The sequence below is a fragment of the Thamnophis sirtalis genome, unplaced genomic scaffold (assembly GCF_051295495.1).
Source record: "Thamnophis sirtalis isolate CommonGarterSnake01/CBP01778 unplaced genomic scaffold, rThaSir2_p1.2 scaffold_8, whole genome shotgun sequence".
Classification (NCBI taxonomy): Eukaryota; Metazoa; Chordata; class Lepidosauria; order Squamata; family Natricidae; genus Thamnophis; species Thamnophis sirtalis.
Genome location: NW_028261388.1, coordinates 73,421,079 through 73,448,455, shown reverse-complemented (window position 1 = coordinate 73,448,455; position 27,377 = coordinate 73,421,079). Strand labels below are relative to the sequence as shown.

The window sequence follows — 27,377 nt, the reverse complement described above, 5'->3', positions numbered from 1 at the left end:
GAGTGGTGAGATTCTAGTTGCCCTATTGGCTTGTTAGTATTTACTGATAAAATAAAATATGATTTTGTAGCCTTTTCTCAGTATGATATAAATCAGTTAAAATTTGAACTGATGCCTTTGGCACTTAATGTCTCATCAAAATCAGTTTTTGTCTGGATAGTTCAGATGCTGTCCAAGCCAATCAGTTATTGAGCTTTTACTTTAGGCTGCCCTGAGTCTGAATGAATTTGGTTGCCCAGAAATCCAATTTAAAAAAAAGCAAACTTGGTTTGAGAATACCAAGATATATATAACAACAGAAATAACTTGATATAACAATATATTATTAGATAAAACAGATGGAGCTCACTTAAACTAAAATTAGTTGAGTGGTTTTGCCTCTTTCTTTATGTAGATCTTGTATAGGGATCTATGGTTGCACACAATACATTTAATGTCTTCATAATTCTAGTTAAAATTGAATAAATTTTCACAGGATAGCTTGTGTTTAATTTAGAATGTGATTGACTATGTAAAGTGTCTTCTGGAAAACATCAAAGTAGAGGGTTTCTTTACAAAGCAGATGACAGTCACATTCAGTAATTAATCTAATCAGTACTTTCTTTTATTTCTGTCACAACAGTGTTAGCGAAAACTGCTTTTGTGACCAAATTATTCTTACAGATTTTAGAGTTTTGAGATGCATAGAAATGTCACAGTCCTTAGAATTTAAGAAATTGGGTTCGGGATATTCTTTTTTTTTTTAACTATTGTACTATGTGTTTCTTTTAATGTTGTACGCCGCCCTGAGTCCTTGGGAGAAGGGCGGCATATAAATCTAATAAACCTAAACCTAAATACTGAATTTTACATTTTAATTCTCTGTATCGCTTTTCAAAATGAATAGGAAAATAGAAAACATCACATAGCTCCGATACCTCTCTGAAATACTGAGATGTAGGTAGTCTTGACGTAGGACCATTCATTCATTCACTGCCCACTTGAAGTTATAGAGGTGCTGGATGAAGGAACTTATGACCCATGCCCAAAGTTATGGCCATTGCAGTTCCCCCATGGCCACGTGATCAAATTCAGGTGCTTAGCAACCTATCCATATGTAACGTCCTCAACTTGTGACCGGTCCTAAGTCCTCGACTTACGACCGGCCGCAAGACAGCCCAGCAACCGAAGGCTCGTGCCTATTGGTTAAGACGTGCCTGGCTGGAAGTGGGCTTTTACTTTGTTTCTATTGGTTGCTCTGCTTGACAGCTCCCGTATAAATAGCTGTCAAGCAGAGCAAGGTGCTGAAGTTTTTTATAGTTACCTTGCTTGCTGTTCCATTGCCAGAAACGCTGTTCCTGTTACCTCATCTAGTCTGTTCATCGGTACAGACTTCAACACCATATATCTGAGGGATGCTGCAACTCCCCCAACCATTTATCTCTCCCATCATCTATGCTCTTTTGATCCCCTGCCCTCCTGCACTCTGCCATCCTAGCTGGCCTTTACCATCTACTTGCTCCTGCTACTGACAGGGCATGTCCAGCCTCACTGTTTTCCTGGGCTGGGACTGGCTTTGCACCTGCAGGAAAGGCTGAGGGGAGCCAAAAGCAGGGTTTTTTTTCCTTTTTCAGAGCCCAAAGCCAGCCCCAGCCACACCCGAGAGCACTTTGCAAAGGGATGATTGGGTGCACTGTGCTTCAAGGGATGTTTTTGGCTCCCCCTCCCTCTTTTTTTTTATGCCATATTAAGCCAGGCCTAGCTCAGCCAAGCAGCAGGGCTGGGGACGGATCTCATCTGCAGCAGGAGCAAGAAGATGGCAAAGGTGAACTGAGATAGTGGAACACAGGATGGCAAGGGCGAAAGGGACTGGAGCTGGGATTGTTTTGGCTTCCTGGGACATGACAAACATCCCAGAGCCACATAGTTTTGGGTGTGCTTGCTGGCCCTCAGGGCAGGTTGCAGGGCAGCCAGAAAAGCAGGTTAGAGAGAGTTGGAGACAGTCTCTCACCTTAACTGACTCAGGATTGAAAAGAACAAGCCTAGAATGGCTCGAATTGAGGTGGGTCTTTAGCTAATGACTGGTAAAATTCCCTTAATGATGACAATGTGGTTCTGGGATTGTTGTCACTGTTGTGGCCCAGCAGGAGTCGTTGGAGCTGCCACCAGGCTCCGACAGCGAGGGGCCCTATGAGTTGGCTTTGGAGGATGTGGAGGACACTGGACAGGGTTCCGACTCCGAGCAGGGTGCAGAGAGGCTGGTTGGCCACCAGGAGGCACCTGAGCCTTGGAACAGTGGGGAGGAGACAAGGGAGTGTGATCCTGAAGTCAAGCATTGGAGCAGTGGGGAGGAGACAAGGGAGTTGTTCCTGGATGCCCAGCACCGAAGAGCTAATAGGCGCAGTTACAGGAGATAATTGCACTCAGTTGGTGGTAATTAGGCTCCTCTCAAGACTATAAAAGGAATGATTGTGCACACGCCCTTCTGCAGGAGTCAATGTAATTCACTTGAGCTGGAGAACTCTTGGGGCTAGCTTGGCAGGCTGGATTGCTGCCAAGGTTAGTCTGTACTGGATTGCTGGCAACATCTTGTCTGTGCTGGCTTGCTGCCAAAGTCCTGTCGGTGTCAATAAATCCTTGAAGTATCTTTGTCTCGGCGTGCTTTGGTGTAGGACAAGGGGAGTCAGAACAGGTCACTAAGCAATATAGTCACATGACATCACACTTTATGCCTACATCACTTAGGAACCAAAATTCTGGGCCCAGTTGTGGTCCTAAATCAAGGACTATCGGTATCAGATGAATGCTGATGTGCACTTTTTTCCCTTTGGTCTGTACTCAGGAAAATGAAACTGAGACATTTTATAATACATTGTGCATGTTGTTAACTTCAGGTTTAAAAATTGAATTCATGCTCCGCATTTGTTTTGAGGTGGGGAGAATGCAATTGATCCTTGGGGACAGATGGAAGGGTGCAGGAGAACTGATGGTGGAAAGGGAACAAACAATAATGTCCTGGTTGTGATGGGCTGCGGAGAGTTGGCATAGATAGGCCTCGATTTACAATTGGTTTGTAATACAATTTACAATTTGGTTTGAATACAAATTACAATGGATTCCCATTGGGAGTACTTAGAAACTGGTTCTGACAGTCACCCACTCACTACAGTCATTTGAACACCTATCAGGTTCTCTCTCTTGTGGCTATTTGTGTCATAGAATATATGTGGGTATATACATACTTTTTATTTATTTATTTATTTATTATTTTGTCATATTTGTGTAGTGCATATTGGTGACGCTTTGAGAGTTGTATGCAACAAAAATTTATTTTAAAGTGACAATAAAGTTATTCTAAGTTCTATTTGCAGCTTCCCACAGTCACATAACTGCAGTTCTGTTAAAGCAGCAGGTGATAGCATGATAGGAAACCTTCATCCAAATTCATGAAGCACACCAATTGCACCTTTCTCTATGAATCTTGTCTCACTCAAGCCTTAGTCACCTGTTCTGACCCTCGTCGTCCCACACCAAAGCACGCAGAGCCAAAGATACTTTACGGAATTTATTAACAGACAGAAAAGTCCTTGGCAGCAATCCAGCACAGACAAGCCTTGGCAGCAATCCTACACAGATAAGCCTTGGCAGCAATCCAGCCTGCCAAGCTAACACCACAGTTCTCCAACATTAGTGAATGCGTTGACTCCTGCAAAAGGGGCGCATGCACCAGCATTCCTTTTATAGTCTTGAGAGGAGCCTAATTACCACCAGCTGAGTGCAATTACCTCCTGTAACTGCGCAACTGTTCTTTACGCCTATTAGCTCTAGGTGCCGGGCATCCAGGAACAACTCTCTTGGCTCCTCCCCACTGCTGACGTTCGGATCACACACTCTTGTCTCCTCCCCACTGGTCCAAGGCTCAGGCGCCTCCTGGTGGCCAACCAGCCTCTCTGCGCCCTGCTCAGAGTCGGAACCCTGTCCAGGGTCCTCCACACTCTCCAAAGCCGACTCATAGGACCCCTCACTGTCGGAGTCCGGTGGCAGCTCCAACGGCTCCTGCTGGGCCACAACAGTCATCTTACATGTGGACTTAAAGCAGAACACTCTTGCCCTTAAGACTATTTGGAAGCTGCAGCCGGTCACAATACGATCGTGCAGACTCTTAGGGACATATGTTGGTACATGTGATATCTCTGCTACTTGCACAGTACCAGTTATCCCTAAGGAGGCAATTTACGGTGTTGGTTGTCATCTATAAAGCGCTTCATGGCATAGGGTCTGGTTATCTGAAGGCAACTATTCTCCCATCATTTCTAACTGGTAAGACCTTATGGGCCTTATATTTAAAATGGTGTCATTTGATGGGGCCTTAATTACACCTCTTCTCTATAATAGAACTGTCCTGTAACATAGCATCTCCCTAGAAGTTTGAATTGTTCTTCCAAAAAGGCCTCAAAGATTTAGTTCTTTCCTCGGATGCTGCATTAAAGAAGTATCTGTCTTTTGCGAACATTTATTAACATGCTGAGTGGATTAGTCCTTAAGTTATGACATTATTTTTTTTGCTTTTAATGTATTGGATATGCTTTTAATATGCATGCTTCCAGAGTCATTGCAAAATGGGCAGCTTTAGAAACTAGATTTATAAATAAGTAAATTATATTTGAAGCATTTCCTTTGAAGCAAGGCTTTTTCATTGTTGACTATATAATAGTAATTTCTTTATTCAGTGTCATTACTTTTCTTTGGCAAATAGATTAATATCAAGACGCATATTTCATTCTCCCTGTCAACAAAAATAAAAAGTCACACTAAATGAATTCAAGTGTGACTGAATTTCTGATTTACTATCATTTTCATCCTTTTTTTTAAAGGCTCGATCTTATAAAGCAACCGCTCTCCCTTTTCATTCCATATGTTTTCCCTTGTTCTTTGCATTTTTGGAGACATTTTTCTTCTTTTCATTATGATCGATGAGCGTCATGAAAGAAAATTATTCACCGTTTCTTTCTGTTTGTTTTTTCTTAATTGCTTTCTCCATTCCCTCTTGCTTCCATCTCCCCAGAAACTTATTTTGTTTGAACTTTTTCCATGCTATTTCTGCAGAATAGAGAGGAGTAAAACAGTATTTCAGGGAGGTGAGATATTTCCACTACCGATTCAAATATGCAGATGTTTCTGTTAGTTTCCGGTAGCTGTATTTTCCATTTCTTCAAAAATTGAAGCAGTAGCAATTTCCTATATTCTTGATTTTATTTTTCTTCCCCCCTCCTTTTTTAAATCATAATTCTCTTTCACCTTTTCACTGTGGTCATCTTTCTAGTTATTATTTTTAATATTATTTTAGTTATTTTAAAATCTTTCTTATTTGTTCTCAAATAGAAATCAAGTTATTACAAGGATACTTTAAGCTTTAAGTTGCATGGAGTGTTTTATTCATATACTCGACCATCTCTCATTATTATCTGGGTTGACTTCAGACTAAGTTAAAATACCGTGTTTCCCCGAAAATAAGAAAGGGTCTTATTTTATTTTCTTTCTTTCTTTATTTACAAACATGTAAAATACACACACACAAAACTTAGACGTACACCACATTTACACAATACAATACGAATAGGAGCTTCCTGTTCTTTCTAATAGCAATTATCAATCGATACCGATCACCTTATATTATTTCCCCTTCTATTATATTTCATTTGGATTTCACCATTCTTAACCCTCTTATTTTACTCATAACTATTATTTTTGAGTTTTGTTTTGATGGGTATAATTCCCAATTTGGTAATGCTAAACCTCCCCTCTCCCTGTTGTTTTGCATTGACTTTAGTTTAATCCTCGCTTTTCATCCCTACCAAATGAACCTAGCAGTTATTTTGTTTAATTCTTGAATGTTTTACCTGGATTAATAGGTGTGGCTTGGAACAGGAATAGGATTCTTGGTAAAATATTCATTTTAATTGTCGCTATACATCCCATGAGTGATAGCTGAATATTTTTCCAATTTTCTAAATCTTTCTTTATTTGTGTCAGTAATTTATTATAATTATCGTCTTTAATTGTGGAACATTTTGCCGACACCCAGATTCCCAATCTCTTATTTTTTATTCTTATTTTCTTTTGACCCACAAAATATGGCTTGGGCTTTATTATCAGGGGAGAGATTCTTGTTTTGGGGTTGCCGGGCGGCTGCTCCCTTGCGAGCGGGCTCCCAAAGAGCTGGGCACAGCCTCAGGGATGAAGCAGCCATGAGTTGACCACGTTCATGAGCAGCCACCCAGCAAACCCCCTCTCCAGCCGGACAGAGCACCATTCATTTACCTAGGGGGTATCCCTAAGGCGCCAAGCCACGTGGCACTCTGCCTGCCCCCCATCTCCCCCGGCTTTGCACATTCGAGATACCCCCTAGGGTCAGTGCATGGAGCTCTACGTAGCTGGAGAGGGTAGTTGCGCGAGTGCCTGTTCCACCCCTAGCTCGCATGCCTCCCAGCCTCACCATGCCCTGACACAGCTCTCCCTGCAGGACCAGGGCACTGCCGCCACTGTCACCGCCACGCTCTGAGCATAGCTTCTTCTCCGGCTTCCAAACTCCGGAACTCAGCTTCCGATTCTTCCAGCAGCGGCTGCTCTAGGAGTGCGCTCTATGGTTGTGGGCCCTATGGCAACCACCCTCTCCAGCTGGGCAGAGCTCCATGCACTGACCTAGGGGGTACCCTGAATGTGCCAAGCCACGGGAGCTGGGGGGCGGGCAGAGTGCCACAGGGCTTGGCACCTTAGGGATACCCCCTAGGTCAGTGAATGGCGCTCTGCTAGCTGGAGAGGGGGTTTGCCAGGCGATTCTCGTGAGTGTGGCCACCTCGTGGCTGCTTCACCCCTGAGACTGTGCCCGGCTCTTTGGGAGCCCGCTCACAAGGGAGGTAGCTGCCCAGCACCTCCCCCCTCCGGCCAGGCAGAACGGCACTCCCCAACCTAGCGGTATCCCAAAGGCACCAAGCAACATGAGCGCCTTTCCCCCCCCCTGGCCCTCGCGGCTTGGTGCCTTTGGGATACCGCTAGGTCAGTGAGCAGTGCTCTGCCTGGCTGGGGGGGGGGGGTGTCCAGGTGGCTTATTTTCAGGGAGGGCTTATATTTTTCCCCATGCAAATAATGTGGCAAGGCCTTAGTTTCAGGACAGGTTGTATTTTCGGGGAAACACGGTAGGATTCAGTATTTCAGGATTATGCATACTATGAGAACCTAGCTATTTTCTCAGGGAATTGTTTTGTTACATGATTTTTCTAGTAAGCAAACCCAACAATCGTGTCCCCCTTCAGTATCCTCAGTGGTGAATTCCTCTTTTCCCTTAATTGTTTTATTGGCCTCCTTCTCGGGACTTAACATTATTCGACATGTTGTTAAGTTATGCATTCAGCTCTTATTCGGTATATGAGTTGTAGCTTGAGATATGATAGCACAGCATGCACATGCCACATATTGTAGAAGTGGTATAATATTGTATAAATGGATACAGTCCCTAAGTGGATCAGGATAAGAACATCTCTTGGGGTGAATGTGTGTGTGTGTGTGCGTGTGTGTGTGTGTGTGTGTATAATTTATGTATGTATGTATGTATGTATGTATGTAGGTAGGTAGGTAGGTAGGTAGGTAGGTAGGTAGGTAGGTAGGTATTAGTGTTACAACCCATGGTATGCCCAGATATACAGCTCAGGTTCGAATCCCAGTAAGGGTATGGCTAGCTGATGAGAGTTAAATAGCTTGAAATAGATCTATACTAGTCTCCCTTTATTTATTTATCAGCACAAATACAACATATATATAGATCTAGTAGTATAGTATAGATCTACTAGTATAGATCTATTATTATAGATCTAATAGTATAGATCTATCTACTAGTATAGATCTATAGATCTATAAATCTACTAGTATAGATCTATTTCAAGCTAGCTACTAGTCTCCCTTTATTTATTTCTCAGCACAAATACAACACAAATGTAACAAAGGCAACAGTAAAAAAAATATATTGAGTTTCTGTCGTGATGGTGTCTTGTGACGAGCCGATAGACAGATAATGGAAGCAGTTAGCTTCCTCCCACATTTGGGCATACCAGGGGTTGTGACACTAAATTACATACCTACTTCCCTGGCTCAGCTGATAAGGAGGAGGACCTTGTGGCTTAGTGGTTAACACATCTGCCTAAGATGTAATACAGCACAGGTTCGAATCCCAATAAGGGTATGGCTAGCTGATGAGAGCTAAATAGCTTGAAATAGATCTATACTAGTCTCCCTTTATTTATTTATCAGCACAAATACAACACAAATGTAACAAAGGCAACAGTAAAAAAAAAAAATTGGGTTTCTGTCATGATGGTCTCTTGTGACGAGCTGATAGACAGATAATGGAAGCAGTTAGCTTCCTCCCACATTTGGGCATACCAGGGGTTGTGACACTAAATTAATTAATTATATATATATACATACATACATACATACATACATACATACATACATACATACATACATACATAGGGGTTGTGACACTAAATTAATTATATATATATATAAATATATATATAAAGTCACAACCCCTGATATGCCCAAATATGGGAGGAAGTTCACTGCCTCCATTCTCTGTCCATCGGCTCGTCATAAGAGACCATCCAGACAGAAACCCAATATTTTTACTGTTGCCTTTATTACATTTGTGTTGTACATTTGTGTTTTACAACATATATATATAATATATATGTAATTTATATATATATATATATATATATATATATATATATATATATATATATATATATATATATATATATATATATATATATATATATATATATATATATATATATATATATATGTAATTTAAATATATATATATTTAAAACCATCTGATAGGACAAGATGCCTATTGTTTCTTTACTTCTGTGTCCTCTTTGTAACAGAATGAATATTACTGTAGGTTAGATTTTCTGTGGAAGAACAAATTCAAAAAAGAACGTGAAGAGATTGAAACGATGGAGAATTTGAATCGGCTTCTTCTGGAAAATGTATTGCCTGCTCACGTGGCTGAACATTTCTTGGCAAGGAACTTGAAGAATGAGGTCAGTCCACCTCACTACATCTCATCTTAGGTTAACTGACAAGGTCAATTTCCAGAGAGCAGAAGACAAACCACAGGCTGTAGATTCACCTGCCCCAGAAAGTAAGAACTGGCATAACAGCTTAACTCCATGTCTGCTTGCTATTTGTGAGAAGACGGCGTTGAAAAGGAAAATTGTGGCTTTTTTTTCCTGGTATTCAAACATTGATTGTGGTACTCTAAAGCAGTGTTTTTCAACTTCAGCAGCATTAACATATGTGGACTTCAACCAGGGGTGAAATGCTACCGGTTTGGGCCTGTTTGCCCGAACCGGTAGTAAAAAACAATGTTACCGATTCAGGCGAACTGGTAGTCAGCTGTGTGACAAATCAGCTGTGCTGCGTGATTTATATTTGCTAGAAATTGCACGGCATAGCTGATTGTCACACCGCTGATCGTCAGAACGTGTTTTTCTTTTACTTGTTAAAGCATTTTTTACTACCGGTTCAAATGAAATGCTTTAAAAAGAGTTCCCACGATCATGCGGCACAGCTGATTGTCTGAACTTTTTTTTTTTACTTTTTAAAGCATTTTTTACTTAAAGAATGTGAAAAAATGCTTTAAAAAAGTTCCGATGATCACGTAGCACAGCTGATTGTCACACAGCTGATCGTTGGAACTTTTAAAAAACGTTCTAAAGCATTTTCTATTACTGGTTCGAGTGAATCGGTATTTTTAAAAATGCTGAAAAAAAGTTTTTATAAAGTTCCAATGATCAGCTGTATGACAATCAGCTGTGCCGCGTGACTTATATTCGCTAGAAAGCAGAAAATCCTGCTTTCTGGTGAATCTAAGTCACACGGCACAGCTGTTCCCCCTCCCCCACGCTATTCTACTTACCTTTGCAGACTCAGAAAAGGCTTCTTAGCGCCTGCGGTGTGCCTGCACGCAAAGCGTGCATGCGCGAGTGAAGCAAACCAGTAGCAGACTTCAGAGCATTTCAACCCTTACTTCAACTCTCATAATCCCCGCCAGCCACATATCACAAAATTGCTGAGATTGAAAAACACTGCTGTGGATTTAACAAACCACTGAGATTTACAAACCCTCTTTTATAGCTGTTAATTTACAAATAAGGTGTGTCTGTTTGTGTGTATTAGAAGTTGCACAAAACAAAGAGTGTACATTTGGAGTCACCAGTTCTTGGGTTCGTTATCGCAAGCAATCCTTAAAAAACAAACCTTTGTATTGCAACACAAAGTTATATTTCTATTAATCCCTCACATGCACTGAAAAGACATGGATCTGTAGCCAGGGTATAGAATATACCTTCAAAGGCAATAAAAATAAAAGCTTAACACTTGCCCAATTATCTATTGGCTTGAAGTACCAGGGAAAGAAGTAAATAATTTATGTCTTGGCAGTTCCATACAGTCTCTTGCAAAAATCCTGAAATCGCACAAAATTGTAGCCATTTTAATTGTAAAAAATATTTTAAATTACTTGGGCCAGTAACTCCTTCTCAGTCCTAGGAAGGAGGAATTGCAAACCAGTTCTGAAAAACGTTACCAAGAATATTGCAAGGGCTTGCCCAGGTGATCTCCCAGAGTCAGAAAACCAACTCAAAGGCATAAAATCAGAGCCAGTTTGGCGTGGTGAGTAAAGCACCAGTCTAGAAACTAGGAGATTATGAGTTTTAGTCAGTGGTGGGATTCAAATAATTTAACAACCGGTTCTCTGTCCTAATGACCAGGTGGGTAGGCGGGGCTTAGTGGTCATATGACCATGTGGGCGTGGCTAACTCAACATACTCAGGTTGATGGGCACTTTGCCTTAGCTGTTACAGTGTAATAAGGGTTAACCGGAGAGGCAGTTTCTGTAAGCAGGGCAATAAATATTAAGCTAGAAACAACACCAGAATGTTTCCTTCCTGCCTTCCTTACAGGATTAGCCTATAAAGCGGAAAAAAACCAAAAAGAAGATTTCTTCCAACAACCAGTTCTCTGAACCTCTTAGAAAGTTAAGAACCGGTTCTCCCGGATAGGTGCGAACTGGCTGAATCCCACCACTGGTTTTAGTCCTAGCTTAGGCACAAAGCTAAGGAGGGCATTGAGATAGTCCCTCTCCCTCAGCCACATGAAGGAAGTAATGCAAACCATTTCTAAAATCTTGCCAGGAAAACTGCAGGAACCTTTCCAAACAAGTCATCAGAATTTAAAAAATAAAAAATCTGGACTTGAAGACATTTTAAAAAAATACTATTTTAATCCATTAGCAAGCATCCACCTGCTGACAGTTTTCCCAAAGCAAAATCCTTCCAAGATGTAACATTTCACTATAATTTCTTTTCTGCTTTAGCATTTTCTAAAATGATAAACTCTTCGTTTTCCCCTCTGAAATTTAAAATATTACCAACATTGTTGTTACACTGGGGATTTCTATAGCCTAAGAGGATGACCTGCTTTGCGTAGGAAGTAATTCTCTCCCAGCTACCTGTACTTATTTCCATCTGAAACCTCGGAATTACAAGCAGTCAGTTTTCTCTTCCCCGGCCATGACATTTAGAGTTTTATCAGTGATCCAGTATATGTTTACTAGGGTTTTCAAAGCCTTCGAAAGGGACAATTGTCCCAGCATGTAAACAAGGGCAAAGTTTCCTTCCTTGAAGTGTTAAAGTAGCTGCAGGCTCTGGAAAGCCAGATTCAGTTGTTTCAGAGGCAGTTTTCTCTGTGTTCTTTTGGGTGCATGATTGCTTAATTTTTCTAGCAGCTCTGGAACAAAGTTTCTCTTGCACGTGCACATGAGCGCAGAAAACTAGGAAAAGTCTTCAAAGCAATTCCTTGGAGCTTTCCAAAGAACGGGGATGCATTAACTCTTTAGGGTGAGATGCTCTTGACAATGTATTTTGGGAAATGTTCTTTCAAAATACACTGCATATTTCTATGATTTACAGCTGAAATTTCTTCACTCCAAGTGTTCACTTGCTGCTTAGAAAGATCTCTATCAAGCATGCCAATGTAATATCCCCATATGTTTATCTAGTTGGAAGGGATTCTGAATTAAGGCTCAGTCTCATGACACAATATCCGTCTTGTTGATCTGTTGCAGCCTGCACAACAGTAACAGACAACCAGCAATTTACTTGCACTAGACCATATCACTAGAAAAGGCAATTATATATATGCACACAGAAAATCCTAGGATGCATTGGCTCCCTCCCCATTAAACTGCATATGGAAGCACAGCTGTGTGGGGACTGTATATCTAAATGGTTTTGCACTGGGGTTTCTTTTCAGCGTTCTCTGCTGGAAATGCTGAACAATGCTTTGATGGTAAATAATTTTGACTTCCTTTGGCAAGAAACTTTTCATACATTTCCATTCTAATTAAAAAAGATGAAAGAAAACAGCGTTCTATTTCACTCTTCCAAATAATATAACTTTCTCAATCTCCAATTAAGATAGCAGGATCTGCAACAATTGCTACATCTTGCATATCACAGACTTACATGAATTATGCCTGTTTATTATTAAGACCTTTTAAAGGAGCCCATCAACTCGTCAACTCATGATGGTCATCATCAACTCATGATGGCAAATATACCTACTATTCCTGATTCCTATTTTCCCCACAACAACAATGTGGTGAGAGAGCTGAGAAGTGACTGACTTAAAGTCACCCAGATGGCTTTCATGTCTAAGGCAAAACTAGAACTCGGAGCCTCTTGGTTTCTAGGCCTGCATTTCCACCGCTACATCAAATTGGCTATTTGATTTGATTTTTGATTTGATTTTATTGTATTTCTATGCCGCCCTATTCCCAGAGGGACTCAGGACGGCTCACAAACCAAGTTAGGGGGGGGGGGGGGAATGCAGACAAGAAAAAAAAGAGACAACGGACAAACAACACAACAATTTATAAACAATCAACACCCACACAATTCGAGCGGGGACGGGAACTCATCAGCCCCAGGCTTGTCGGAACAGCCAGGTTTTAAGGGCTTTGCGGAAAGCCTGAAGGGTGGTGAGGGTCCAAATCTCCATGGGGAGCTCGTTCCAGAGGGCCGGAGCAGCCACAGAGAAGGCCCTCCTCCGGGTGGTAGCCAATCGGCATTGGCCAGTGGATGGAATTCGGAGGAGGCCTACTCTGTGGGGTCTAATCGGTCTGTTGGAGGTAATTGGCAGCAGGCGGTCTCTCAAGTACCCAGGTCCAATACCATGAAGGGCTTTATAAGTGATGACTAGCACCTTGAGAAGTGTATCGCAGAAATGCTTAAATGTGTATCAAATACTTTTGGTGATGACCAACATAGTTTGCTGTAGTTAAGGATACTTGTCATACAAATGAATTTTAATGCAATAGTTTAATCAAATTAATTAATGCTTTTAATTTAATCAATGGTTTTGGATGAAACTAAAGCAAGAAGCAATGCAAAGTGGATATGAATTTATCTTTGTATAATTTTGTAAAAACAATTAGTACTTTTTTCTTTCTTTTTTACTATTATTTTATGTATGACTTCTGCTGAGAAACATGGATAACATTTCTCTTATTCGTCTCTCAACAACAGGATTTATACCATCAGTCGTATGACTGCGTCTGTGTCATGTTTGCCTCCATTCCAGACTTCAAAGAATTTTATACAGAATCTGATGTTAACAAAGAAGGTTTAGAATGTCTCAGGCTTCTAAATGAGATCATTGCTGACTTTGATGATGTAAGTGTATTATTCCTTCAATTAAAATATGAGCCGGAACTTATGCTGAAACAAAGATTTCTTAGCCACTTTCCAAGACAGGAACCCATTAAGTCAATTAATTCTGTCTAAGAAATATATTTTGAAACACTACATTTGTTCAACTTTTTGGCAGAGAAGATTGTTTGCTTAGAATCTACAGCAGTGTTTCTCAACCTTGGCAACTTGAAGATGTCTGGACTTCAAGTCCCAGAATTCCCCAGCCAGCGAATGCTGGCTGGGGAATTCTGGGACTTGAAGTCCAGACATCTTCAAGTTGCCAAGGTTGAGAAACACTGATCTACAGAATAACAGAGTTGGAAGGGACCTTGGAGGTCTTCTAGTCCAGTCCCTGCTCAAACAGAAAACCAGACAAATGGTTGTCCAATCTAAACAGTGTTAGCCATAATCCGTAACAATGCCTAACTTTAAACTTCAAATCACACCGTCAACTAAGTTCATGGGATTCTTGCTGTAGAGAAGATTGATGGAGAGAGTTCTGTGAATACCACCTTAAGTTCCTGGGGGACAAGAATTAAAGAGGGATAAAGTTAACTATGGTCAAAAGGAGCTGTTATTTAATTGTGTGACAGATAGATTCTTTTCCCTATTTTTTACATATTTTGAACAGAAGTGTACAGAAAAAAGAGAACAAACCAGTTTCGAAGTCGCATGGGCATATGGCCAAGCCTGTTCTAGAAGAGTCCTATGAGATACAGGGGAATCACCTCTATCTCATTCCAATTTCTTAGTGAAAGGAAGTTTCTTTGGTCTGTATAAGTGATGTCCTCCAATTCTCTCCTTTGGGCAAAACATTATCTACTATGTTATGGACATTATGGCATATTCTCCTTCAAAAACAAGCTTTGGGTTGTTGATTTTCTTAATTAAGAATGTTTTAAGTATAGAAAGTGATTGAATGGACTAATCTGGGAAGGTACAGTCTATGAGGATAAGCAGAACAGTTATTAATTCAGCCGTTATTGAAGACAGTGAACATCAGTCATGTCAACAGCAAGCAGAACTTTGAAGCTGGGGCAAAAAAACGTCATTGGGCTATCTCTCACTTATAGCAGCTGCCAGAGTAATTGCCAAACTATTTTGATTAACACATAGACATTATAATTACGTGATTTGCTGTGAAAGTGTTCCTGAATCTCAAATTTTGTTCTTTAACCAGTTTTACATATTTTTTCTTCTGTGAATGCTTGGATTTGGCCATTATTTCCCCATTATTATGTTGATAGTTTAGCACTTTTATGGCCAGTGTATAAAACTATTTAAAGTAATATGTTTAGGAAACTCAGTCCAACAGCTTTATGTTTAAACATGTGATGCTTCAAACCTGGCAAAGAAACTGAACCTGGAGGAATGTAATTGTACACATAAAACAGCTTGTTGTGTTTACATTTTTGTGAGCATATGGAAACAAGAGAAAATACTGTTTGAAGTAACAGTTCCATATGTATATTTTTCAGGGCTAAATATTAAATATTCCGTTTATATTTAAGCACAGCAAACCAAGAGCCAGCGTAATGTAGCAGTCAAAATTTGGGAGATAAATTGGGGACACAATAGTTCCAACTTGTCATTCAGTAAAGGAATTCGCCAGCCCACCTTATTTTACACAGTTTTTGATATGGAATAAAATGAGCAGAGAAGAAATTTCCATCTATGCTGCCATGATGGCAGCAGAGAAAGGATGAAATGTAAATGGAAACCTGTTGTGGCCCAGCGGGAGCCGTTGGAGCTGCCACCAGACTCCGACAGCGAGGGGCCCTATGAGTCGGCTCTGGAGGATGTGGAGGACCCTGGATAGGGTTCTGACTCCGAGCAGGGTGCAGAGAGGCTGGTTGGCCACCAGGAGGCGCCTGAGCCTTGGAACAGTGGGAAGGAGACAAGGGAGTGTGATCTTGAAGTCATGCATTGGAGCAGTGGGGAGGAGCCAAGGGAGTTGTTCCTGGATGCCCGGCAATGGAGAGCTAATAGGCATAAGGAACAGTTACGCAGTTACAGGAGATAATTGCACTCAGCTGGTGGTAATTAGGCTCCTCTCAAGACTATAAAAGGAATGATTGTGCACACGCCCTTTTGCAGGAGTCAACGTATTCACTAAAGTTGGAGAACTTTTCGTGGCTAGCTTGGCAGGCTGGATTGCTGCCAAGGTTAGTCTGTACTGGATTGCTGGCAATGTCTTGTCTGTGCTGGATTGCTGCCAAGGTCCTGTTTGTGTGTCAATAAATCCTTGCAGTATCTTTGTCTTGGCGTACTTTGGTGTAGGACGAGGGGGGTCAGAACAGAAACCTAAGCATGAGTTACAATGAGTATGAAATCTCAGGGACAGTAAACCAAACTTTCCCCCTTCTTACAAAAAGTTTTGGTTGACAGACTCACAAGCTTAGTTTCAAAGGATGAAGAGTTTAGCAACATCAGCAGATTTAATGTTGCCATCCAGTCTGCACTCAGGGCTATGGACTGGTACAACTAAGTTGTTTCCTTCAACAAGGATCAGCTGACCTGGGATAAAAATACTGGAATATGGAGATATGTTGGGGAAAGCATCTTACCTGCATATGCATTGTGCCTTAACACCGAGTTTCTATATTATTTATGACATGGGCAGATACATTTCAAGAGATTACTACTGTTCTATCTAGACCAGTGGTTCTCAACCTTCCCAATGCCGTGACCCTTTCATACAGTTCCTCATGTTGCGGTGACCCCAAACCATAAAATTATTTTCGTTGCTACTTCATAACTGTAATTTTGCTACTGTTATGAATCGTAATGTAAATATCTGATATGCAGGATGTATTTTCATTATTACAAATTGAACATAATTAAAGCATAATGATTAATCACCAAAACAATATGTAATTATATATTGTGAAATAGTTTGCTAATGAAAATAATATATATATATATATATATATATATATATATATATATATATATATATATATATATATATATATATATATATATATATATATATATATATATATATATATATATATACACACACACACACACACACATAATATAATATAATCTGTAATCTTGTTACAAAAAGTCCATGAAACATTTCAGTTGGTAACAAAATAAAAATAAAACGGAGAAGAAAGACAGTAAAAAAAATGGGTCAAAGAGAAATACAGTACTAGGTTGGATATCCCCTCCTATTTTTCATCTTGTCCTATTGGTTCTTTATGATTTATCAATTGTTGTTTGTAACTAATGATTGTAACTATTATTATGACCTATGACCTATTACTTGCTCTTTATATGTACACTATGAGTTGGTCAGAGGTGGGTTCCTACCAGTTCGCACCAGTTCGGTAGAACCGGTTCGTCAAATCTACCGAACCGGTTAGAAGAGGTCCCACCAGTGGACTCGGAAAGCAGGCCACACCTACAGAAGAGGTTCCAAAAAATTTTGAAACCCACCACTGACACACACACACGCACACACACAGACTCACACACACAGAGAAAGACAAAGAGAAAGAAAGGAAGAAAGAAATAGAGAAAAAAAGAAAAAAGAAAAAGTGAGAGATGAAAGAAAAAAAGGAAAAAGGGACAGAGAGACAAAAGGAAGGAAGGAGAGAGAGAGAGAGAACGAACACATGGCTGGGAAGCCACTCCCACAAAGGAGGCCACACCCACAGAGTAGGTTCGAACAATTTTTGAAACCCACCACTGGAATTGGTGCACTAGAGACATTCCTTGTGTATCTTATCACACTTTACCAATAAATATTTCTATTTCATTCTATTCCTATTCTATTCCTATTCTATTCCTATTCTATTCATATACTATTCCTATTCTATTCCATCCTATTCTTATTTCATTCCTATTTCCATTCCCATCCCATTCCATTTTCCTATTCCATTCTATTCTAAGCATGGAAGCTTAAAACTTAAAACTAAAAAGATGTAGCACTTTATTTATTTTTTTAAAGCGGCTGCTGAAGATGTTTTGTGACGGCTACCTTTTTTCCCCTCCGCCCCTAAACTCCTGGAATCCTCTCGCTCCCAAGTTTTCCAACCACTCATTCATTCATAGATATCAAGGGAAGGAAACAAAGGCGGGTCTCCTTGTGAATGGACAGAAGTTTTTACAGAAAAGGGAGAACCCGAACATCTGGAGCCAGCTGCTGCAGAGCACCTGCGTGAACTTCTGAGTCTCCGAGGAGGAAGGCGGCTGCGGACTGAAGGGACATCGTTGCCATCCTTCCCGCCTCGGTTCTCGGCACCTTCTTCCCGGTGTCCCCTCCCCTCACCGCTGGGAGACCGAGCCCAGCCACCTCTCAGGGCGCTGCCTAGCTGGTGCTCACACGCTCCATTCTACCCCCCTCCCCTCCCCACATCAAGCGCAGCCGTCTGATCCGCCCATCAATGCCTCTCATGTCACAATTGACTAGACGCCGGCTGTCCTCGCACCGCCGTTCCTGTCAGGTAGCCCCTCCCTTTCGCAAGACAGCGCCCACCACTGCCGCTGCTCCCCTGGCTCCAAACAGTGGCACGCAGGTGTCTCGGTTCCTAAGACCATCGAAAATACATGTTTTCCGATGGTCTTAAGCGACCCCTGTGAAAGGATAGTTCGACCCCCAAAGGGGTCGCGACCTACAAGTTGAGAACCGCTGATCTAGACTACCCTAAAAAAATGGTGATTCTGGACTTGGGCTTTTTTTTAAAGAAGTATCTAGTGACAAATATAGAAAGTGTGTATTAACAAAGCTAATATGTGATTGTTTTGTAATCAGACATCTGTTTCTTCACAGCTGTTATCGAAGCCCAAGTTTAGTGGAGTTGAAAAAATCAAGACAATTGGAAGCACATATATGGCTGCCACAGGATTAAGTGCAATGCCCAGTCAAGAACACAGTCTGGTATACATTAATTTTATATTGATCATTAGTCAAAAAGGCAGAGTTTGGGATAGGCTGCAGAAATTTAGTCATCCTGATCCTAATGAAGTTTTTCTGAATAGTGCTCCAATAGTGCTTATTTGGAATATTCACAGGTGTATTTTCAGTCATTTCAGATTGAAAAATAAATCTGAGAAAGTCCTACTGTAAACTCAAAAGTCATTTGTTTGCCCCTTGCCGATCTTGAATTAGGGTCACAGCATGGATCTGTCATCTTGGCAAATGTAGTAAAAAGCTTCTATTCACCAAGAATGAAAGGATGTGTTAGAATCAGAAAAAGTGTGTCAAATTTTTCTTTCCCCATCAGAGTGGCTCCATCTGAAGCCCAACAACAAGCAGCATTTGTGGGGAGAATCATTGTAAAGAAAAAGTCAATTGCTTCCCCACTATTATGTCCCTTCTCTGCAACTCTCTGCTCCTACATTTAAAGTTATGGGGTTAAATGCAAAAATAGATCCATATTGTGCTACGTGATTCACCCCTTCCTTCAAATAGAGACTCCTCCTCCAATATTTATTGTTTGACTAGTTGTAGAATTACTGTTGTCACATATGAAATACAAAACAATTTACTAAAATGCTCACTTTTCATCCCAAAACAACAATTTGCCAATTTAATGGAAAAGTTACTGTCACTGTAAGTAGAATAAATAGAGTATGCTTCTGAGAGACTTCAAAATATCAGGTGGAAAATATTGTATTTATAATAACTTAACATTTCAGTGTTTATCTCTATATTTAAATTTGAAATTGTACAAATCAAACTTTATTTCTCTTCCTGCTCTACCTTTCCAATGAAATTCAGAGAGATTTTGATTCTTACGTCTTTTGCAAGTAGGATACGTTCAAAGAACTTTGCTGCGTCTTCAAAATACACAGAAATAGCTCCATCCTGCTTTGCTATTTAATCATTGCAGCTCATAAAATGGACACATGCCCTAGTGTTCGTTCCTGATGAGACATAGTCCAGGACAGCTGGACTCTTCTTAATAAAACAGATACAGGAACCCAAGGGATTGTTTCCTTCATTTTAATTTGCATTTTGCAGTAAAGGGCAGATTCCAATATTTCGCAGCTTGGGCCCCAAACTGAGAGTCCCATTGTGTTAGCCTTAACAACAGGCACTAACCTCTTTAATATATATTCTCCTTATGCTACTTCATGCAGCAGACCACTGACAGAGAGTGGAATGATGAGCGTTGAGATCAGCAAGCAGCAAATGCTTATGCAAGGAAATTGGGAAAGGCCTTACCTATGGGAAACTGGCAGATGGTCTCATAACAGCTCAGAAATACCTAGATAAAGCCCTGGGAAATTTCTTAACTGCAGGAAGAAAGTAGTGTGTTCACGATTTGAAGAATACGAGATTTATCCCTAATCTCGTGCATGTTGATGTTTCATAGGTTGCAGCAAACATAACAATAAATGGTTTTATGCTTTCTCAGATACTGCAATAAATAATGTACAGCTAAAGTTTGGCACATTTTCTAAGAAGTCCCCTTGATATTAATTATTGATACTGATATTATTAATGAATGTTCATGTAGCCCTAAAATTGAAGCATGTCTTCCCAGAATGTTTTCATGTGGATTTGCATAGAAAGCAAGTTTGGTGACATGTGTTGATTTATTTCACTTGCCTTATTGTGATGTGTGTTTGCATTCAGGAACCTGAGCGACAATATATGCATATTGGGACTATGGTAGAGTTTGCATTTGCCCTTGGAGCGAAACTGGATGTAATAAACAAGCATTCCTTTAATGATTTCAAACTTCGAGTAGGTAAGTGAAGAGTATCACAAGTTGTCTCGTAACAGAAACGTGTAATGTTTCATTCTGTGTTGCAAATTCATGGGTTTTTTTTTACATAGTTATATCAATAACTCACATGTCTATAAAAAAGGACAAATCTGTTTTATGTCCCACATTCTCAGTTGTTAAAGATAAAAGGATAAAGTCATATCACAAAATGTTGCAGGACAATGAACAAAATAAAAAAAACCCAGAAGCTTAACACAAATTCAGTCCATAGTAAGAATATGAAGCAGATTTTCTATCAGTAGAGAAGAAATGTTGTTACCATTTTCTCAAGGTTTGGTTGTGATTATATGATGCTCTTTAGCAATGTCTGAAAATACCATGCCACTAAGAAAAAAAGGATGATGAAAACAAGAAGAAAAATGATCTTATATACATTATAGAGGAAACACTTTTTAAATAATGAAATAAGAATACAGTAGGTAGAGTAAGTCCATCAAGGTCTTTGTGAGGAAGACAGATTTTGAGAAGGTTGCATTTCCCCTGTGCTGTTTCACCTTTTTTTAAAATTAAGAAGTCTTTCGCCTTTTTAAATCTGAACATGTGAGTTATACCAGCCTGCCTTATTTTATTTTATTTTATTTATTGTCAGGAATTCCATGGCTACTATCTCATATAATGAATCTAAGGGCTGCGACAATCCATAAAACATAGCTAAAAATAAAAGTGCCCTTTTCATTATCCTTTTGTTAAAATTCAACCCCTAAATAAATAGATAAAATGTTTTCTTTTTTCTAAAATATTCAGAGTTTGTGGAATCAAAAGAAAGAATATTACATTTCTGCCTGACTGAAGGTCATTGCAATATTCAGCACCTTTTAGGAACACCAAACGTTTTTGAATACAATGTGAAGTTAAAAGGCATCCTCTGTGTGTGTATAAATATAAAAAGTATTTAATTTAACAAGATATGCTTTTTGTATTCTCACTCAAAATTGGATTATTCTATCTAGCCCATAGATTACAATCATTTTAGCTTACAGCATCCCCTAGTGTCAAAACCTTGGCAATGAATTGATAGTCACAGATTGAACAATATTTCGTCCTCTTCATCTGTACGGTATTTTCTGCATTAGTTTCATCCTTTCCATCCAGAAAAACATTCCCAGTTTTGTATTTGTTTATGTAGGATATCCAGTGATTTCTAATTCTTTTCCTGAATACTGAGGATCTTTTTCAAGGACAGGTGCAGCATTTTTTCACCTCTTTTTCCTAGGATCCTCTGGGAAAGTATTGATATAAGCTGCATCTAATGTGTGTTCATTGCATTCTTTAAGTGTCACTGAATGGAAAGTTAATTGTATTCAGTTCTTCTCCTTGCCCCACTTTGTTATTTTTATTTATGATTTTGCTAGAAGAAAAGTACATGGAACTTAAAAACCATAGTTTTATGACCATGAATTTTGATAAACTCTTATTGGTAGCCCTGGATGAAGGTTGTGGACTATGAGCCATTGCAATATATGTAGATCAGTGGTGGGATTCAAATAATTTAACAACCGGTTCTCTGCCCTAATGACTAGCTGGGTGGGCGTGGCTCAGGGGTCATGTGACTGGGTGGGCGTGGCCAACTCAAGGTCACTCAGGTCGATGGACGCTTGGCCTTAGCTGTTACAATGTAATAAGGGTTAACCAGAGAGGCAGTTTCTGTAAGCAGGTCAATAAAGATTAGGCTAGAAACAACACTAGAATGTTTCCTTCCTGCCTTCCTTACAGGATTAGCCCTGTAAAGTGGGGGAGAAACAAAAGGAGATTTCTTCCAACAATCGGTTCTCTGAACTACTTAGAAAGTTACCAACCAGTTCTCCTGAATAGGTGCGAACTGGCTGAATCCCACCACTGATGTAGATATTTTCCTTAATTGCTGGTGGCCCTGGTCTGTAAATAGGAACAGTCTTGGTCTCTGGCACAGGAACAGTGTTATGGAAGTAGTATTAAAGTTGAGTTAGGGAACCAGCTGAATATAGTTTTAAATCAGCTTGTTATTTGGAGGAAATACTGAATGTAGGTACTACAGACCTTTCATGCTACTGTGTTTTGATATCATATTCATATCAGACTTAGAGGACAGATTCAAGGAAATTTCCATCTGCTAATAGAATCTATCCCAACATAGCTGGGATCAATTGCATTGTGCAGTGATTTATACATGGCAATTGATCCCACTCCTTAATAAAGCTTTTCCCGAGTAGTGGTTAAGGCAACTATGCTAAGAAAGCGAGAGACTGTGGGTTCTAGGCAGGGGTGGGTTCCTGCCAGTTCTAACCTCTTCTATAGAAGAGGTTCCATAAATCGACAGTGCTATTTAGAAAACCGGTTCCAGCTAACTCCCCCTGCCTGTCCGCACATCATCAAGATGAAGAGCGAGAGGAGGAATTCGGGAGTTGAAGTCCACAAATCTTAAAGCTGTCAAGTTTGAACACCCCTGGGGTTTTTTCTAAAGGGTTAGGGATGCAAGGGTCTTGTAACTTGACAGCTTTAAGACTTGCGTGCTTCAAATGCCAGAGTTTCTGAGCCAACATTTTGGTTGCTAAGCAAGAGCATTGTTAAGTGAGTTTCACCACATTTTACAAGTTGGCCACACCCACCCAGTCACATGGCTGTCAAGCCACTCCCACCCGGTCACATGGCTGGCAAGCCATTCCCACCCATTCACATGGCCGACAAGCCACTCCCACAAAGCAGGCCACACCTACAGAAGAGGTTCTAAAAAAATTTGAAACCCACTACTGGTTCTAGGGTCCCACTTAGGCATGAAGACTGGCCCAAAGCTAGGTAGCTTTAGGCCACTCACTCCTTCTCAGCCAAATTCATCTCACAGGGTTGTTGGGGGGGGGGGAGAGAGAAGCAGGAATATTAGGTGTATTTGCTGCCTTGATTTGGGGAAAATAGAAAGAGAAAGGAGCCCTAGGTAGGTTATTACCTTATTTATCAAAACAATGAAGACAGAAAATAAATAAATAAAATGCTTTGGGTGACATTAATTTAATGTGCATGTGCTTTTTTATTAGTGTTTGTAGAGTTCATCTAAAATTAACAGCTAAATAATTTCTCCTTGATTGTCTTAGCCAGCAGTCTATTATTTGTCTGTAAATAACACTGTAAATTATGAATCTCTCTTGGCTTAGGGCCCATTTTTTCAATGGCTTCGTCTTTCTTTTTTTAACTTGAGCAACTGTTGTGTTTAGTTATCTATTACATTAATCAGTGTCTGCGATAAAGAAGAACAAGTAGACATGTAAGAAAGATATATTGTCTCCAACAAAAGTTTCCTTTATGCAGTCATCCTTCAGCAATTTTCTGGTTTTCTCCAAGGGGATGTGAGGGCAACAATAACCTTAACTGAATGCAAAGCAATTGGCATAGATGCACCAGTGGTGGGTTTCTGCCGGTTTGCACCGGATCGGGGGAACCTGATGGTTAAATGGGCCCGGAAGTAATTTCCGGAATGCCTGCCCCGGCCCTGTCGCGCTCCACGCTCACTCCCGCCCGCTGGAGAGGTCCAGTGGCACAATCCACCAAACAGCAGAGGCAAGTTCAGGAGTTTTCTCCTGGATTCCCCTCTGTCATACCTCCTCCAATCTCCCAAAGTTCATTCCCCTGCGTGTGTGATAGCTTTCTACTGGATACCCCTGTCATACCTCCTCCAATCTCCCAAAGTTCTTTCCCCCCCGCATGTGATAGCTTTCTACTGGATTCCCTTCTGTCATACCTCCTCCAATCTCCCAAAGTTCTTTCCCCCCCGCATGTGATAGCTTTCTACTGGATTCCCTTCTGTCTTGCCTCCTCCGATCTCCCAAAGTTCTTTCCCCCACGTGTGATAGCTTTCTACTGGATACCCCTCTGTCATACCTCCTCCAATCTCCCAAAGTTCTTTCCCCCGCGTGTGATAGCTTTCTATTGGATTCCCCTCTGTCTTGCCTCCTCCGATCTCCCAAAGTTCTTTCCCCCACGTGTGATAGCTTTCTACTGGATTCCCCTCTGTCTTGCCTCCTCCGATCTCCCAAAGTTCTTTCCCCCGCGTGTGATAGCTTTCTACTGGATTCCCTTCTGTCTTGCCTCCTCCAATCTCCCAAAGTTCATTCCCCTGCGTGTGTGATAGCTTTCTACTGGATTCCCCTCTGTCTTGCCTCCTCCAATCTCCCAAAGTTCTTTCCCCCGCGTGTGATAGCTTTCTATTGGATTCCCCTCTGTCTTGCCTCCTCCAATCTCCCAAAGTTCTTTCCCCCGCGTGTGATAGCTTTCTACTGGATTCCCTTCTGTCTTGCCTCCTCCGATCTCCCAAAGTTCATTCCCCTGCGTGTGTGATAGCTTTCTACTGGATTCCCCTCTGTCTTGCCTCCTCCAATCTCCCAAAGTTCTTTCCCCCGCGTGTGATAGCTTTCTACTGGATTCCCTTCTGTCTTGCCTCCTCCGATCTCCCAAAGTTCATTCCCCTGTGTGTGTGATAGCTTTCTACTGGATACCCCTCTGTCATACCTCCTCCAATCTCCCAAATTTCTTTCCCCCCCCCGCATGTGATAGCTTTCTACTGGATTCCCTTCTGTCTTGCCTCCTCCGATCTCCCAAAGTTCTTTCCCCCACGTGTGATAGCTTTCTACTGGATTCCCCTCTGTCTTGCCTCCTCCGATCTCCCAAAGTTCTTTCCCCCACGTGTGATAGCTTTCTACTGGATACCCCTCTGTCATACCTCCTCCAATCTCCCAAAGTTCTTTCTCCCACATGTGATAACTTTCTACTGGATTCCCCTCTGTCCTGCCTTCTCCGATCTCCCTAATTTCAGCCCTTAATCCTCCAGTTGTCTATTTTTGGGAGGTTTTCCCCTCTCCCCCCCCCCTTCATAGGAGTTACAAAAAAAAATGCCACATGGCTTGGGGGTGGTGGTCATGTGGCTGAGTGTGCATGAGTGATGTCAAGTTGGCCATACCTGCCCGGTCACATGACTGCCAAGCCACGCCCACAAAATAGACCACACCCACAGAATAGGTTCTAAAAAAATTTGAAACCCACCACTGAGACGCACTACCTTGGTGGTGCTTCCTCCCTCCCTCCTTCTCGTTTGCTTCTTAAGTTCAGAGGTACCTTCTCCGTGCTTTTTATCTGAGAGAGGGAGATCTGAATTTTAGAATATGGATCACACACTGTCAATGATTATATAAGCTGAGTTACATTGAGAATGTCTGGTTTTTTAGTTTGATAGAAAAGTACCCCAACGTTTTTGACAACCGTTTGAGCAAAATAGTCAAGTTGAAATATTTTTATTTGCATCTTTTATTTGCATCTATGCTTTTTTTAAATAAATAACAGTAGAGGGCAAAATAAATTACATTTCCTTTTTACAGGTATCAATCATGGGCCTGTAATTGCTGGAGTCATTGGAGCTCAGAAACCACAATACGACATCTGGGGCAACACTGTGAATGTGGCCAGCAGGATGGATAGTACTGGCATTTTAGATAAAATACAGGTTATTTTTTTTTTATTCTTGCTAATAGCCAACAGATCTTGTGTGGAATCTGATTCTGTTCTTTTAGGGACAGGATATTCAAAGCAGGGGATCGGAGTTAGAACGTTTATATTGTTAATCATTTGAAAGAGGTAGCGTTTCATAAGTTAATTTATAAAGGAGAAAAATAGCAACACCTACCAAAAAAGTTTTCTGCAGATGTTTTACAATAGCAATAGCAATAGCAATTAGACTTATATACCGCTTCATAGGGCTTTCAGCCCTCTCTAAGCGGTTTACAGAGTCAGCATATTGCCCCCACAGTCTGGGTCCTCATTTCACCCACCTCGGAAGGATAGAAGGCTGAGTCAACCTTGAGCCGGTGAGATTAGAACCACTGAACTGCAGATAACAGTCAGCTGAAGTAGCCTGCAATGCTGCACTCTAACCACTGCGCCACCTCGGCTCTACAAATAAAGAACCCGTCTGCCTTCATTTCTGCTCATCCTTTTTTTCTCTTCATCCTTCCTATGTACAAGAAGAAACCCAACTAAACAAACAAAAATGTACCACTAGTTTCATTGGAGTTGTTAACTTAAAATTTGCTTTTAATTTTTATAAAAGTTAATACAATTTAAAAAAAAACTTTATCCACCTCAGAATATTAGCATTATCCTAAATGATCCTGCAGTAAATTGTGAGTCCTACTTACAACCCACTCACCAAACTCATTATGTTCCAGGTTCAGCCAATTGAAATCCCATTGATTTCATTGGATTTCTGTTCTGACCCCCCCCCCCTCCGTCCAGGAACGAAAGCCGAAACCAACGTAAATAAGAAGGTTTCTTTTAATCAGTCAAGACTCTCGTTGGCTGCAAGCGACATAAACAAAGAGATAAGCACTCTGGCAGCAAGTCCTACAAAACTTGGCAGCAATGCAAACAAACTCTGGCAGCAATCCACCCTGCCAAGTTTGTTTCTTGTTAGTCCTTAACGTGAACTTTGACTTCTGCAGAAAGGCGTGGCACAAGCAGTCTCTTTTATAATCAGGAGAGGATCTTAATGAGCATCAGCTGAGCGTAATCACCTCTTGTAATTACGCCGTTGTTCTTGACGAGTAGCCCTTCCACGGCGTGTATCCTGGAACAACTTACAGGTGTTTTTTTGATCACTCACTCTTGTCTCCTCCCCTGGTGGCCAACCAGTCTTTCCTCACCCTGCTCAGAGTCGAAACCCTGTCCAGGGTCCTCCACCTCCTCCAGAGCCGACTCATAAGACCCCTTGCTGTCGGAGTCTGGTGGCAGCTCCAACGGCTCCTGCCGGGCCACAACAGATTTCTAAATATTACAAACTGCTAATATGTCCCAATATATTTTGTTCATGTAT

The 27,377-nt window shown here is 40.9% G+C and overlaps 1 protein-coding gene and 1 long non-coding RNA gene across 3 annotated transcripts in view; one reads left to right on the top strand and one right to left on the bottom strand.

Moving 5' to 3' along the window:
• Positions 1-27,095, bottom strand: part of LOC148044493 (uncharacterized) — a 1,189,713-nt gene extending 1,162,618 nt beyond the window's left edge. The window contains exon 1 of the long non-coding RNA XR_015697557.1: positions 26,993-27,095. This is a non-coding gene — a long non-coding RNA (uncharacterized LOC148044493). The remainder of the gene's footprint in view (positions 1-26,992) is intronic.
• The window catches only part of ADCY2 (adenylate cyclase 2), a 168,069-nt gene that overhangs the window by 139,252 nt on the left and 1,440 nt on the right, over positions 1-27,377 (top strand). For both annotated transcript variants that reach the window (XM_087721923.1, XM_087721922.1), the window contains exons 20-24: positions 8,928-9,086; positions 13,635-13,781; positions 18,583-18,690; positions 20,395-20,509; positions 25,888-26,012. In XM_087721923.1, the coding sequence (XP_087578049.1) occupies positions 8,928-9,086; positions 13,635-13,781; positions 18,583-18,690; positions 20,395-20,509; positions 25,888-26,012 (654 nt within the window). The remainder of the gene's footprint in view (positions 1-8,927; positions 9,087-13,634; positions 13,782-18,582; positions 18,691-20,394; positions 20,510-25,887; positions 26,013-27,377) is intronic.